At 58.4% G+C, this 15,026-nt stretch overlaps 1 protein-coding gene across 9 annotated transcripts in view; it reads right to left on the bottom strand.

Annotated features, from left to right (window-relative positions):
- Positions 1–15,026, bottom strand: part of RNF123 (ring finger protein 123) — a 28,885-nt gene that overhangs the window by 4,960 nt on the left and 8,899 nt on the right. For 7 of the 9 annotated variants that reach the window (XM_036266771.1, XM_036266772.1, XM_036266767.1 and 4 more), the window contains 21 exons: positions 14,697–14,822; positions 14,477–14,569; positions 14,334–14,407; positions 13,461–13,578; positions 13,185–13,315; positions 12,972–13,065; positions 12,741–12,812; positions 12,424–12,544; positions 11,728–11,829; positions 10,453–10,559; positions 10,000–10,198; positions 9,534–9,679; positions 9,170–9,253; positions 8,389–8,496; positions 2,964–3,141; positions 2,280–2,354; positions 2,066–2,153; positions 1,895–1,982; positions 1,724–1,808; positions 342–481; positions 49–237 (listed from right to left, as the gene is read on the bottom strand). In XM_036266771.1, the coding sequence (XP_036122664.1) occupies positions 49–237; positions 342–481; positions 1,724–1,808; positions 1,895–1,982; positions 2,066–2,153; positions 2,280–2,354; positions 2,964–3,141; positions 8,389–8,496; positions 9,170–9,253; positions 9,534–9,679; positions 10,000–10,198; positions 10,453–10,559; positions 11,728–11,829; positions 12,424–12,544; positions 12,741–12,812; positions 12,972–13,065; positions 13,185–13,315; positions 13,461–13,578; positions 14,334–14,407; positions 14,477–14,569; positions 14,697–14,822 (2,418 nt within the window). The remainder of the gene's footprint in view (positions 1–48; positions 238–341; positions 482–1,723; positions 1,809–1,894; positions 1,983–2,065; positions 2,154–2,279; positions 2,355–2,963; positions 3,142–8,388; positions 8,497–9,169; positions 9,254–9,533; positions 9,680–9,999; positions 10,199–10,452; positions 10,560–11,727; positions 11,830–12,423; positions 12,545–12,740; positions 12,813–12,971; positions 13,066–13,184; positions 13,316–13,460; positions 13,579–14,333; positions 14,408–14,476; positions 14,570–14,696; positions 14,823–15,026) is intronic. The other 2 variants (XM_036266773.1, XM_036266774.1) reach the window with 1 other exon arrangement.

Here is a 15,026-nt window from a genome sequence, read left to right as displayed (position 1 = left end):
GGGGTGTCCCCGGGGTCCCGCCCACTCTCCTTGCCCTGATGGACACACCTGTGCAAGACGCCGCAGCAGCATCTCAGAGGTAGGCTGAGTCCAGTCAAGGAATATCTCGGGCACCAGTGTGATGGTCATCTCCAAGACACGCAGCAGGCTGACCGAGAGGTCAAAGCAGGTGGCACATACCTTGAGCTGCCGGGTGTCCACAAAGTTCCTCTCCAGGCGCTCAACAGCCTGCTGGATCTGAGCCACCAGCAGGTGGGCAGGCAGTAGTCAGCAGCCTGGCCCCACCACCGATCATGCCTCAACCTCTGCAACACCCTGACCCAGGTCCCGCCGCGCCCCACCTCCTGGATCATGCCGATGAACTCCGAGAAGGCCCAGTTGAGCTGGTTGAGGACACTGTTGAGGAAGCTGGGTGCCACGTCCGGATCCTGGCGCAGCAGGTCTGCCATGTGCTGCTGCAGCAGGAGGGAGGGACAGGGCTCTGCAGGGGCATCAGGGATCTGGTCAGGGCCCAGCCCGTCCACCTCCATCCTCACTCGCTGGGCCGTTGGTGTAAGGACTGAAAGATGGCTCTGGGAACGCTCAGGTCACGCAGGCAGAGGGACAGGGCTAAATCTGCCTCCTCCCTCTGCTGAGCAAGCCACAGGCTCCACAGCACCCTCCCTGGGCCTGGAGCAGCCCCCTGCCCCAGCCTGGGCCCCAAGTTCTGTCACAGCCATTCAGGGAAACCCAGACCCCTCCTCACTCGCATCAAGGCCAGTTTCTCCAAGAGCCTCCCCTGAGCCCTGCCGTCCTCTCCTGTCCTCTGCCGCCCTTGGCATGGCCTTGGCACATGGCCGAGGTGGTGGGTGCCAAGTCTAGGCTGACAGGCAGCAGTAACTGGAGCCCTTGCTGCAGCGCGGGCAGACCTCCGCCTCCCCCATGCAAATCAATAGTCCCCGCAGCCGCAGGACGCACACCGGCCCGCCGCTCTCGGCCCCGCCGCTCTCCTCTCCACGGCAGCTCAGTTCCACCCCGAGGCAGGACCAAGGCGACCGACAAGGACTTTGCTATGTGACTTTGCACAAGGCACTCAGCCTCTGGGGACACCCTTCAGACCAAAACACTGCTCACAGAGGCAGAATCACACCAGGTGGGCCAAGGAGAGCCACCGAGTGGGGTGAGCACAGTGTGCAGCAGGCAGACTGTAAGCTGGACCGCCCAAGGCCCGGGGCTGGACTGGCAAGGTCCTCAGGTCAGGGCTTTGCTAGGCCACGGCCCCAGGAGAGAGCACAGCCTCTGCTTCCAGCCAAATGTCCCTTCCTCCAGGGAGCCCCGTGCACACCCTCTGGAGCCGTCTAACCCCCAGTGTGTAACTCCTGGACGCAGGTATCCAAGCGGATGGCAAAGAAGGGGCAGGACATGGTGCTGGGGCAAGGATGGAGGTGAGGGAGCGGGGTCCTCGCCCCGCATAAGCTGTCAGCAGCCTGGGAAAACACTGCCCCTTCCCACTGTGACCCATGCAGACCTTCAGGCCCAAAGGGTACAAGTGGGTCTGGGGAGCAAGGCCGAGTGGTCCCAGAGTATCCATGGGCTAGGAGGACGAAGGGGAATAGACGCCCCAGAGGACAGACAGGGAGTTTGGTCCCAACACAAGTCCCAGAGAGGGGTTGGAAGAAGTCAAAAGTCTGAGAACCCAAGAGCAGTGGGCAAAAGCCACTGCCTGCCCGACCTGGATACTCACTCTGGAGGCTGGGCAAATTGGCATCCTCGGGTTTGATTTTCAGCAGGTGTGGCAGCCGTGTATAGCGGTAGCCGAACCCACAGCCCTGGGGGTAGGGTCAGTGGAGGTCAGTGGGGCAGGGCAACCCTCATTCCAGCCAGCCATAGCCACCTCCCCTCTCGGCGGGCTTACCTTCCAGAGCCGCACCAGGATCCAGTTGGTCTGGGCCCAGGGCCGCTGTTCGTAGGGAGCCAGGAGGCTCCTCACCATGGCAACGCGCCTGCAAGGGCAAGGGTGGCAGACAGGTGAGGCTGAGCATGCTGTGGAGGGCGGGGTGCATGCTCCACCCTCAGCCCCACTCACTGCTCCTCGGGGATCCGCTCCACAGCCCGCAGGGAGTGCGGGTAGCAGACATAGCTGGCCAGGGCCTGCATCAGCGAGTCTCGGATGTCTGCGGAGACAGGCCAGGCCTCAGCAGGTGCCTGGCGCGAGCCCTGGCTCCACGCCTCATGCCCATCTGGCCAGCCAGAGATGCGCTCCCATCCCCACCCCCAGAGCCCTCTGTAGAGCACCTCACCAGTGCCCACGATACGTGTGTCTGCAAAGTGTTTGGCAAGGATGGCAGCCAGGCGGGTCAGGGTCTCTTCATAGCCTGCAGGTGGGGAGTAGAACTGTTGGCTGGGAGAAAGGGCTGAAGAGGCAGCACACCCCTTGGCAGGGGTGGGCTTGGGCAGTGGGCTCCAGAGCTGGCTCCCAGGGTCAGTCTGGGCCCAAGCTGGCACCTGGGATCTCAGGCGCAGCATTCGCTGACAGCTGGTGAAAGGCTAAGGCACGGGCTTGTTGTGGGGGGATCCTGGTAAGAGTTCTGACCCGGCCCAAACCCATCTAAGCACACATACTCGATGGCTCAGCAGTCAGAGCCCCCTGGGCACCCACAATTCTACCTCTGAGGACAAAGCGTGCACCTAGGTCCGAGGTGGGGCAGGGGCAGGCCCGGAGCCTGGGAGCCCACCGCCTGGCCAGGACATAAACCACCCAGCCCAGCCTGGAACCAGGGGTCCGCATAAGGCTGGGGCTCCTGCACAGCCGCCACACCCTATGGCAGTGCCAGGGCGGCAGGCAGGAAGTGAAAGCGGGGAGCTGTTGTGTCTGCCCCCCCAGCAGCGGGGAGGGCCGCGGGGGCTGACGGCCCAGAACAGGACTCCTAGGACTCTCACCAGAGGCCCTTTTCTGCCCCCTCCCAGCCTGAATGGCCCCTCACCTGGGAGCTCCTCCATGCTGTGCACAGGGCCGAAGTAATTCTTGAGGGCGCTGTAGCTGTTGATGGCCACGCTCAGGTAGAACTCGGGCATGAAGGCGAACAGAGGACCCGTGCGGTCGCCGTGCTCGATGGTCCGCAGACAGACGCGCAGCAGCCAGTATATGTCCAGCATCTTCTCCTGCGGAGGCACACAGGGCTGCAGGGCTGTTCGTGGCAAGGGTCTGGGGCATGGCCCAGGCTGGCAACCAGGAAAGGCCTCTCCAGACTGTGACATGAGAACCGAGCACTGATCCCAGAAAGCTGAGCAGTGGCTCAGGCAAGGACGAGGGCGCCCCCAGCCTGGAAAACTCTGGTTTGCTTTTTTGTTAAAAGGCAAAAGATTTATGTGATCTGAAGAGAAACCAGAGTATGGTTTGCTTTTTTTTTAAAGGGACAGAAGGTTTTACGTGAGAGGGCCGTGTGACCAGAGGTCTCTGGAGCACTGCCCAGAGCAGAAGGGGTTGCAGGGGCAAGTGGGCACAGGGCAGTGAGGAAGCTACAGCCTCATCCAGGCCCGAGAGCAGTCAAAGGAACTGGATGGGCAGGAATGGGGTGCACCAATGGGCTGTGGGTTGAGGGGATGGGCACGCCAAGAATGAGGTACACATTTCTGGGGGTGATAGAGCCTCCACGGAGGCCACAAGAGCTGGAGAAGTAGGGTGCAGGGCAAGGGACGCGGCTCAGTACCTGTGGAGCACAGGTGCCTGGCAGCCCGGAGGTGGCGCCGAGGTGGGAATGTGGTCTAGAGCTCAAAGGGGAAGGTGTGGGAAGTCAGGAGGCAGCGGGACTGCTGATGGGACAGAGGCATCAGAAAGTGGACAAAACCTGCAAGGGCCCCATTCCCCACAGTATAGTTCCCAGCCAGTGTGTCAGGATCCCACAGACGGGACCAGAATGAGGACCCGGGTCCCAGCCCAGACCCAGAGCACCCACATCTCTTGGGGAAGAGCCGGAGCACCCGGACTATACAGATCTCTGATGTGCCTTCAGCCTGAGAAGCCAGGAGATGTAAGCAGACGTCAGAGGGTGGGCCTGTGCCCGGGTGGCAGTGAGCCAGAGGCCCAAGGTGATGACAACGGCACCGATGCGAGGTGCATCTGCAAAGGGGTGGAAGCTCTAGAGAGACCTTGCAAGACTCTCTCAGAGCAATGGGGAGCCTGTGCCGGGCCAAGAGTAAGGAAGGCGAGGCACTGAGACAGCAGGAGGGCGGAGTGGGCGCCACAAAGGGTGCAGAGTAGGGAGGGCGTCACGGGCGTTTCCCTTCCCTGACGGGAGAAGGTGAGGGCAAAGGAGCAGGAGGGTGAGCTCTGAAGCTGCAGGAGCAGAAAGCCACTTCGGCATGACAAGGGCTATGACAAGCCACAGTGAGCATCATACTCAACGGTCACAGACTGAGAGCTTTTCCTGGAAGAGCAAGAAAAACGCAAGGAGCCTGTTTTCACCGCCTCCATTCACCGCAGCACGGAAGCTCTAGCCTGCGCGATCTGCCAAGAACAAGAAGTCAAAGGTACCCAACCTGGGAAGGAGGGAATAAAATGATCTCTGCTTGCAGATGACATGGTCTTACCTGTAGAAAACCCTAAAGATCCCCCCCCACACATACACACGCACACACGCACACACGCAAGTCCTGTTAGAATTAGTAAATTAATTCAGGAAATTTGCAGGACACAAAATCAACACAAAAAGTCAGTTGTGTTTCTGTATACTAGCAATAAATGATCCAAAAAGGAAATCAAGAAAATAATTCCAGCCCTGGCCAGCTTGGCTCAGCGGTTAGAACGTCAGCCCGCAGACCAGACAGACCCGGGTTCGGTTCCCACTAAGGGCACGTACCTTGGTTGCAGTTTGTCCTCAGCCCCAGTTGGGGTCATGTGGGTGGCAGCCACTTGGTGTTTCTCTCTCACATCAATGTTTCTCTCTCTCTCTTCCTCCCTCTTTCCTTCCTGCTCTGTCTGAAGGTAAATGCAAAAATTGTCCTCAGGTGAGGATTAAAAAATAATAATAATAATTCCACTTATATTAGCATTTAAAAAATGAAGTAGATGTAAATTTAACCAAGGGGGGGCAAAAGACTTATACACTGAGAATTACAAAGTGTTGCTGGAAAAGAAATTTTTAAAAAATCCTCACCTGAAGATATTTTTCCATTTATCTTCAGATAGAGTGGGAGGGAGGGAGGGAGAAGATATTTTTCCATTTATCTTCAGATAGAGTGGGAGGGAGGGAGGGAGAGAGAGAGAGAGAGAAACATCAATGTGAGAAAGACACATCAATTGGTTGCCTCTGGCAACTGAGGTACATGCCCTTGACCAGAATCGAACCTGACTTTTTGGTCTGAGGGCCGATGCTCCAACTGCTGAGCCAAACCAGTCAAGGTAGCTGGAAAAAAAATTGTTTTTCTTTTTTGGTATGTGCCCCTAGTGGGACCCGAACCCGGGACTCTCTGGTCTGTAGGCCGATGCTCCAACCGCTGAGCCAAACAGGCCAGGGCACTGAAACAAAATTTTAAGGCACAAATAAGTGGCAGGATATCCCATGTTCATGGACTAGGAGATAATATTATTAAGATACCCATACTACCCCCCAAAATCTACAAATTTAATGCAATTCCTATCAATATCCTAATGTCTTTTTTTTTTTGCAGAAACAGAAAAATCTACTCTAAAATTAATATGGAATCTCAAGGGACACCAAATAGCCAAAATGATCTTTTTTTTTTAATCCTCTCCCGAGGACATTTTTCTTTTTTTTTTCTTTTTTTCAGACAGAGTGGGAGGGGGAGAGAGAGAAACATAGACGTGAAAGAGACACATTGAGTGGTTGCCACCCTCACGACCCAACCAGGGCCAGGGACGAACTGCAATCGAGGTACGTGCCCTTAGCGGGAACCAAACCCGGGTCTCTCTGGACCGCAGGCCGATGCTCTAACCGCTGAGCCAAACCGGCCAGGGCCAAAATGATCTTGAAATAGAACAAAGCTGGAGATCTCACACTTCCTGATTCAATTATAGCAAAGCTACAACAATCAAAACATAAAGACAGACCAGACATATAGATCAATGGGACAGAATAGAAAGCCCAGAAAAAACCTGTGTGTATATATACATATTTTCCCCCCAAACAATTTTTGAGAAGTGTGCCAAGGCCACTCAATGGGGGAAAGGGCAGTTGTTTCAATAAATGCTGGGACACTGGATATTCACATGCAAAAGAGTGAAGTTGGATCATTACCTCACATCATACACAAAAACTAACTCAAAATGGATCAAAGACTTAAACTTTAGAGTAAAAAATATAAAACTCTTAGAAAAAACCACAGGGAAACCTTCACGGCCTGTATTTCACAATGACTTCTTGCCTATGACAACAAAAGCACAGGCAAGAAAAAACACATACGAGTTGAACTAATTAAAATGAAAAACCACGCATCAAGACACATCAAGGACACATCAAGAGTGAAAAGGTAGCCCCGCAGAATGGGAGAAAATATTTGTGAATCATAATCTGATAAAAGGTCAATATCAAGAATGTATAAAGAACTCCTACAAATCAACAATGCAAACGACCTAATTTAAAGATGGGCAGATGGACCTGCATAGAGATTTCTCCAAAGGAGACACACAGATGGCCAGTAAGCACATGAAAAGATGCTCTACATCACTAATCATTACAGAAATACAAATCAAAACCACAGTGACACATCACTGCACAAAGATCAGAATGACCACTATAAAAAATAAAAATAAAAAAGAGTAACAAAGGTTGGCAAGGATGGAAAGACATTGGAATGCTTGTGCCCTGCTGGAGGAAACGTAAGACAACACAGCCGCCGTGGAAAACAGTACAGCAGTTCCTCAGAAATTCTAAAATAGAATTATCATACGATCCAGCAATCCTGCATCTGAGCATATACCCCAACGAACTGAAAACGGAACCTTGAAGAGATACTTGTACACCATGTCTGTAGCAGCATTACTGACGACAGCCAAAAGGTGGAAGCAACCCAAAAGTCCATCAATGGATGAACGGATAAACAAAGTGTGGTCTGTAGTATTTACACAATGGGCTATTATTCAGCCTTAAAAGGAAGGAAATACTGACACAGCTTCAACATGGGTGACTCGCCTTATGCTGAGGCGAGTAAGCCAGTGACAAAAAGACGAATACTGCGGATGAGTCCACTTAAATGAGGAATCAAGTCCATAGACAGAAAGTAGGGCGGTGGTGCCAGGGTCTGTGGGGAGGGGCGAGGAATCGGTGAGGGTAAGTTTCAGTCTGGAAAGACGCAGGTTCTGGAGAGTGGTCTACAACGTGAAGATACTTCCACTACTGAACTGGGCACTGAAAATAATTAAGAAGGTAAGTGATATGTTGTATTTCACAACTATAGAAAATAGTAAAGATGGAACATTTTATGTTATGTGTATTTTACCACAATTTCAAAAGAAGAAGGTATACAAATGGGAAGGCAGGCTCCCGAGAGGGTGTGGGAGAGGCCAGACTGCCTGGGAGGTAGACAGGCGGGAAATCTGGTGAAATCTGGCGGGGGGGGGGGGGGGGGGTGTCCCCGTGATCACCGTCATAGGGCTTGAAGGCAAGGTCTGCAGCAGAGAAGGGACAGCTGAAAGGTGGGGGAGGAGCCACCAGGGGAGCAAGTCAGTAGCGATGGCAAGGTAGAGATGGGGACACCGAGGGCCTTGATCCCCAGGTTATGGGGAGGGACCTGCCCCCAAAGGTGACGGAGCTGACGGGGCACCCGGGCATGTCGCAGGGCACTCACCAGTGGCGAGAGGTGCCAGGACCAGGACGGAGAGAAAACGGGGTCAAAGCCTGGGCAGAGGGAGCTTGCCCTGTGTCCGTGCCTCAAGGCTGACTGTTCGGGAGGGCACAGCCTAGTCTTTCTGATTCACCACTGAGTGTCCCCAGTGTCAGGATGGCACCTGGCACTCTAGGCTCTGGGCACGTTACTGAAGAGTGAGTGAGTGACTGGGCAGAGAACAAGCCGGTGGCCTGCTTCTAGGGCAGGAAGCGAGTCTGAGAGAAAGAGGTGCAGAGAGCGAGGGTGCGGCCAGAGCCCCAGGTACACCGCGAGGGAGGGGCCCGGGAACCTGAGAGGGCAGGGACAGATTCTTCAACCTGAGTGTCAGAGCTGGAGGGGGACCGGAGGTGGGGTGTCAAAAATGGCATCTACTCAAGTTCATGGGCCATGAGGGGTCCAGGGGATGTGGCATGGGGACAAAGGAGGAGGGTGGGGAGGGAGTACCCGTGTGCCAGAGGCCCAGGGAAGCAGGGGCATCGAGGGGCTGGCACAACCCTGCCCAACCTGTGCCTAGTCAGTGAGCCGGGGTCGGGCAGCAGTCACAGCAAAGCCACACCCGCTCACCTGGGAGTAGACGGTGGCGTGGACCCAGGCAAGACGGCGACTGAGGTGGTCCAGCTTTTCTGAGAAAACTTTCTGGCTCTTGGTCAACTCCTCAAGGATGTCCTTCCTCTGCCACCCAAGGATAAAGGACAATCAGGACATGGCCCCACATCCAGGCAGCCTCGCAGGGGCCCCACAGGGGCCTGGGGCAGGCAAAGGGCTGGGTAAACCCAGCTCCTCTCTTCAAAACCGTCTGCTGCCTCGGACCCGCAGCAAGCCTGAGCAGGCCTCTGACCGGGCGTGGTCATGCCCGGAAGGGAAATGCAGCTGGGGGTCTGTGCGCCCCTGGCTAGGACAGCCCGGGGCTCGACCTGCAGACAGCTGGGGGTAGGCGGCCTGCCAGGGCAGCCCAGCCTGGGTATATTCGGCCCTGCTCCTGGGAGGGGTTTGGGGAGTGGGGAGCCAGGACTCGCTTCCTGCTGACTCTGCAAGTGGTGCAGGAAGCACTCAGGGTTGAATCCATAATTGATGAGGAGAGTGGGTGTGCTGAGCACTTAGCCGGCCAGGGGTGGGGGCACCTTGGCACAGGCCATTGCTGGTTGATGGGACTCAGACCATGCCCAGCCCTAGTGCCAGCTCCCCTCACTGACCTGCTATGGTTAGGGCGGGGGTGGGGACAAGAAAAACTGCTGAGGTCACCCCCAGAGGCAGGGCCAGGCCAGGCTGATTTCCTCTGTGGACTGCCCTGGGATCCCAAGTGGGCAAGCTGCCCCTCTGCCCCACCTGCCTGACCAGGCCTTACCCGCTTTGGGCACCGGCGGAGCTTGTCTTCTGTGTTCCTCAGAGCCATGGCGTATTCGTTGACGTCGTCGGACACACCCACCATCTAGAGCGTTGGATGCCACCCGTCTATGGTGACCCTTGGCAGCTCACCCAGGTTCCTCCAGACCCAGCCTGGACCCTAGCCTTGGCAAGCTCCCAACCTTAGGCCCAGGACAGCCCCCCACCCCCAAATGACTAAGCAGCACTGGCAGGATCTTGCAGCAGCATGCACTCATGTGCAGGCACCCCCGGAGACCCCTGCATGTGTGGGCGCACATACACACGCACACACATGCACCCAACATGCAGAACCGCATGCCATGCACTTGGACCACTGGTGAGACCTTGCCCAGCTGCTGGTGGACACTGAGGTTGTACATCATGACGGCCCCGTCCAGGACCTCCAGCAGGGAGTTCTCGGTGAGGGGCTGCTCAGGCTCCTCGGGGGGCCGCCCCAGCAGCAGGCCCTCGTTCCAGTGGCTGCCCTCAACTGCGGAGAGGAAGCGCAAGGTCAGGGTGGGGCCACTCTGGTTGTCTCCTAAGCCTGCTAGCCAGGCTGGGCCTCGCAGCAGAAGGGAGCCCTCTCCCCTTTCTGGGCCCAAGGAAGGACTACAGGGAGAGCACGGGGAGGGGCAGGGCCAGGTCCTGCAGCGCCGGGTCCTACATCAGCGCATCGGTTTCCTACTCGGAACTACTTCTCACGCCCTGAGAGACTGTCAGGCCAGAGGAGGGAGGGAGGGGAGTGTATCCTGGCTTTGCCCATGATAGGAGGACCCTTCAATGCTATGCCTGTCCCTGCCTGACACTTACTGTCCTCCCGGGTCCTCTGCTCTGCACTCAGCGTGCGGACCTTCACTTTCTCCGAGGTGCTCAGAGGCCGCCGTGGGGTCATCAGGCTCACAGCTGCTGTGCTGAGGAAGCGGTTGGCTCGGCCCAGGGTTGGAGAGCTGAGCCAGCTGGGCCGGGGCAGGGGCAGCGCACCCCCAATGGCCAGGGCCTGCATGGGGCGCTGTGGTGGAGAGAGGAGGCCAGACACCACTCAGCTCCCCAGGACTCGGGCCCACTCTGAGCTCCCTTGGTTCATGGGGCCGAGGAAGGGAAAGGAAGGGAAGGGAAGGGAAGGCTCGTGTCTCCACGTACAGCAAGGGCACCTGCCCCTGAGAAGCTCCTTGCCTGCATGGAGGGGGGACGGCCCTGTCCTTATGAGAGAACGAGAGAGGGACAGTCCGACATGAAGCCCCCTGCCTGCCCCTACCGCGGCACCTGGGCGGCAGCTGGGGATGGCTCCTCATCCTCGTCCAGGTCGTCCATGGTGGCCGCCTGGAGCTCCAGCGGGTCGATTAGGATGTTGGCCTTGGAGGCAAGCTCATCTAGGAGGCCCGGCAGGAGGGGAGCGGTGAGGACAGGGAGAGCACCGCTGGCTGGGCAGCTCTGGCAGGGCCCCCTTCACCACCGTGCCTGCGCCTCACCCCTGTACTCTGCATCCCTGGGACCTCTGTCTCGTAGAGGCTTGGCAGCAGGAGGCACCCCCATCACACCTCTTGTCAGTCCCTCTGTCTTTGTCTCTGGGACCTGGCTTTCTGAGCTCCCCCCCCTTCTCTGACTGCCCCATCACTTCCTCCTCCTGCCCTGCAGGCAGAAGGCGATGCAGGGCTGCCGAAGCCTCGGCTCACCCCACTCCGCACACTCGGGGTCCCGGCCTCACCGCAGGCTCGCTGCCACCTGTATGCTGACAGCTGACTGTACCAGCTCTGCCTCCAGACCAGGCCTTGGTCCTGGCGATGTCCCCAGGCACCTCAAACACACTGAACCTGTCACCTCAGCCTCCTCCCGCAGCCCCTCTTCCTGATGGTGCCCCATCCCCACAGCCTCTGCAAGAAGCCTGGGGTCATCCTGGTCTCCTCCTCTTCACCCATGCCCTCCCCACATCTCCTGTTTCCTAGACAGCTGGCCACCCCGTCTCCTTCCTTGGCCCTCACACCCCATTCTCAGCACCACAGCAGCCAGATGGAGCATCTTACGACGCAGCCCGGACCTTACTCCCTGCCCGGCAGTGAGCCTACAACCTGCCCTGTAGCCGGCAAGGCGCCCGGCCTCTGTCTTCGAGTCCTTGGCCTCATGCCCACTGCTCCCTGCCCTGCCTTCCCTCTGTGGCCACCAGCTGCTGCCTGTCTCCGGCTACGCTGGGTCGTTTCTGGCGTCCTTGCCTTTGCCGGCGCGGTGCTCTCAGCCCCTGGCCGCCGTTGGGCTCAGGCAGCAATTGTACAAACAACCCTCCCGCCCCAGTGACCTTGCCAAGATCCCATGGTCCCCACTCTGTCAGCACACATGCCCCCACTTAATTACAGGGCTCCCAGATGTCCCCGGGGTGGGTGCTCAAGGAAAGGGATAGCTGGACCCAAGACAAGAGGCAGCCGGAGCAGGTCGATACTCGGGCGCCCTCTAGTGGACACAGGCTAGCTCAGCACTCGCACAGAGCTGGAGCAGACTGTCCTCCACCCAGCCCTGACCTGTCCCTGCCCACAGGCCCACATTCACCTTTGAGGGTCTTTCGAAGGTGTGAGAGGAGGCCTCCAAGGCGCTGCTGGTCGAAGTAGTCCACCTTGCCATTATAGAAGACCTGGGGTGGGACGTAGGCCTCTGCGAGAAGTCGGGAATTCAGGCCAGCAGTCAGAACTCAGCAGGAAGCCCCTCCCAGAGGTTGCCCCTCTATTCTGGCCTAGCACAGAGGGGATCCTTGGTGTTGGCCACCTACCCACCCAGGCAAACAGTGTGGTCTCTCCTGCCCCCTCCCATCTCAGGTCAGTGCCAGCAGCTGTCCAACCTGGGATGAAGGGACATTCTTAGATGTGGGTTGCTCAGGGGAAAATGAGAGCCCAGCCCAGCTCTGTGGGGTATCCCCCAAGGCAGGGCACATGAGGCTTCCCGTGACCCTTGAGGACTGTGTACCATACAAACACAGGCCCTCGCACCTCAGAACCCGGCCAAGGCATCCCCTACGAAGGACTGCACAGAGTGCTGGGCCGGCGGGGACTGAGAAAAGGAGCCTGTGAGGACAGTTAGCGTAAACGGGCTCAGCACTCCTGTCGTTGGGGTAGGACTCAACTGGGCAGGAGGCCTGGGACAGCTGCCCCCACCCCCATTCGCAGCTCAGCACCCCACACCAACACTAGGGCTTGTGCGTGCCTGGCTATGCCCAGCTTCTGACTAGAGGCCCTGGCCCCACCCACTCACCCTCACTGAAGGAGGTGCGGGGGTTGGAAGCCTTGTACTCATCCCAGTAGTAGCGCAGGGCAGAGATCAGCCGGTGCAAGAAGCAGACCATGTACTCAGGGGGGCAGAGCAGGGGTATGTTCTGTGGGCACAGGGAGTAAGACATGTAGCTGTTCCAGCCCAGAGCTAGCCCACTCCTCATCCAAGGCCTGCCCCAGGACCTTGGGCTGTCAGGGAGGGCAGAGCACCAGGGCTAGGCAGGAAGGAGGCAGAAGCCCAGGGTGCAGACCCTGCCCCACAGCCAGCGGCCACGGCGGGCTGGCCTGGCGGACACCTACCCCTCGGCCGTTGGCGTTCTCCTGCAGAAACTTTCGAAACTTGGTCAGGAAGATGTACCTGGAAGCTTCACCCTTCAGGGCAAGGAAATGTGAAGCTGTGGTGAGCTGAGGATGCTGGCCCCAGACGGGACTAGCTCAATGCGGTGCCTGAGCCTGGACCCTGCCATGGGAACCTGAGTCAGCCCCACCCTCCCGGCCAGGGACCCACACAGGTGACTGGGAGTCACTCACCCCATTGTCATCTTTATTGTTCAGCAGCAGCTTCAGGATCTGGACCTGCAGTTCTTCCACCACTGGGTGAGGGTGGGGAACAGAACACTGAGGCCTCACATTTCCAGGGATAGGAGGGGGTGCAGGCTTGGATGAGGTTCCACCAACAGGGACCCTAAGCCCAGCCAGAACAGGGCCACTACCGAGCGCCCCCAAGTCCACATGTGCACACACCCGCAGCCCACCCAGGCCAGGCAGGCCAGACCTTCAATGCGCTTCTTGAGTCTTTGGCAGCCCCGCTCATAGGCACGCCTCCGCAGCCGCTCCTCGGCGGTCTCATCCTGCACCTCCTTACTGTCTTTGCCCTAGACAGGCAGGGAGGAGGACAGCAGGGCTTGCCCACCGCCCGAGCTGACCAGGGCTGAGGGAGGGCCCCACTGCTGATGCTCTGGGCTCACATACCCTGGGCAGGCCCTCGCTCTGACCCTGCCACCCTCCCAGTCTGCCTACCTCCCTGCCGGAGCGGTGGGGCCACCAGGTGGTAGGGATGAGCTCCTGCAGGCCGGCCTCCTCCACACGCAGTGGGCTCTTGATGTGAAAGAAGACTGCGGACCGGAGCACGTCGAAGCTGGTGCTCGTCAAGGCAGAACTCTGCTCACCCAAGGGTGCCCCCCACCCCTCATGAGTCCTCCTGGGAAGCCCTGCCAAAACTTGCCCACCTCCGACGTGCCCACCCGTCGCCCACCCCTCAGGGGCATTGCTGCTCTGTGCCTGTCTCTGAGAGCACAGAAGGGTTGTGGCTGTCAAACCCAAGCACAGTCCCCAGCAAGTACGTAGTCAAGGCCTGTCACAGGGACAGATGACTGTGGGACAGGCTGGAGAGGACCTGGTGGCCTCTCTGGAGCCTGGCTTTGTTTCTGCCTCCTGCAGAGAGAAGACGGTTACTAGCACAGGCTTCCCAGCCAGCGGCCTAAGCTCCACTCTCCCTCCTATTCTATTCGCACGTCCTTGACATTCCGGGGAAGTGGGAAGAGCTGACTTCTGGATCTCAGGGAACCCGACCTAGAGCGTGGATAAAAGTGCAGTGCCTTGGCTGAAGGGGCAGACCCTGGTGGCACCCCCCACCTCCATGTAGCCCAAGAATCTGCAGCCATCTGGAGACCCCGGATTGGGCTGGCCAGCCAGCCTGGGCCTTTGCCCTGTCCTCCCTGCTTTGTAGAGAAGGTGCCTGGAGGGCTTGTCCTGCAACAAGGACCTACATACTGGGTGGCCCTGGTCCTCCTGTGCCTCCGAGGACCCTGGCCAGGGGCACACTGTCCTCCCTGGCCTCTGCTGACTGCAGAGGACATGCATCTGGCCTGGCAGGCAGCAAGGGAAGGATACAGGACGTTGCTAAGCAGAAACTTGCGGGACTTCTCATGCCTCAGGATGGCGATGGTGAGCCGCAGGTAGTGGGTCTGTGGGGAGGGAGTGCTCAGAGCGGGCAGCGAGGCCCAGGGGCTCAGGGCAGCGGCATGAGTGCCCACCTGCAGGCTTAGGTCGGGGACGATGGGTGAGAACCGGTACAGCCGCAGCAGGGACATCATCAACTGTTTGAGGCAGTCGTGAACCTCGTAGTCCTGCGGGAGAGATGCCAGGCTGCACACCTACCAGGCCGAGGGCAGGCTCCCAGCCAGCCATTTCCGAGACCCTCCATCCCAGTGGAGCCCAACATCCGGGCCTGAGGCCCGCGCTCAGGAGCCTCACCTCCATGAAGAGCCACAGGAGGTCCAGAACCTGGCGCACCACAGCCTGCGCCTGTGTGGGGGTGCCCGCCTCCATGACGCCCAGCAGGAAGCTCGTGAGCACAGACTCCACCAGGTACACCTTACGCTGCTCCGAGGGCGGGCACTGGTGAGGTGGTGGCCTTCCACCTACTCAGGGCACCCGTGCCATGGCATGTGGCCAAGGCCACAGGCACAGATGGACCCTGGGGCCCCCTTAAGTAACCCCAAGACACAGATGCACCTTCCGGGGTCTGACTGAGACATAGGGCCCTTCTGGGGCTTTGCCAATGCAGTTCCCCTGGCCTGTCAT

This window comes from Molossus molossus, unplaced genomic scaffold, assembly GCF_014108415.1.
Source record: "Molossus molossus isolate mMolMol1 unplaced genomic scaffold, mMolMol1.p scaffold_m16_p_18, whole genome shotgun sequence".
Lineage (NCBI taxonomy): Eukaryota > Metazoa > Chordata > Mammalia > Chiroptera > Molossidae > Molossus > Molossus molossus.
This window is presented reverse-complemented; position numbering and strand designations above follow the sequence as displayed.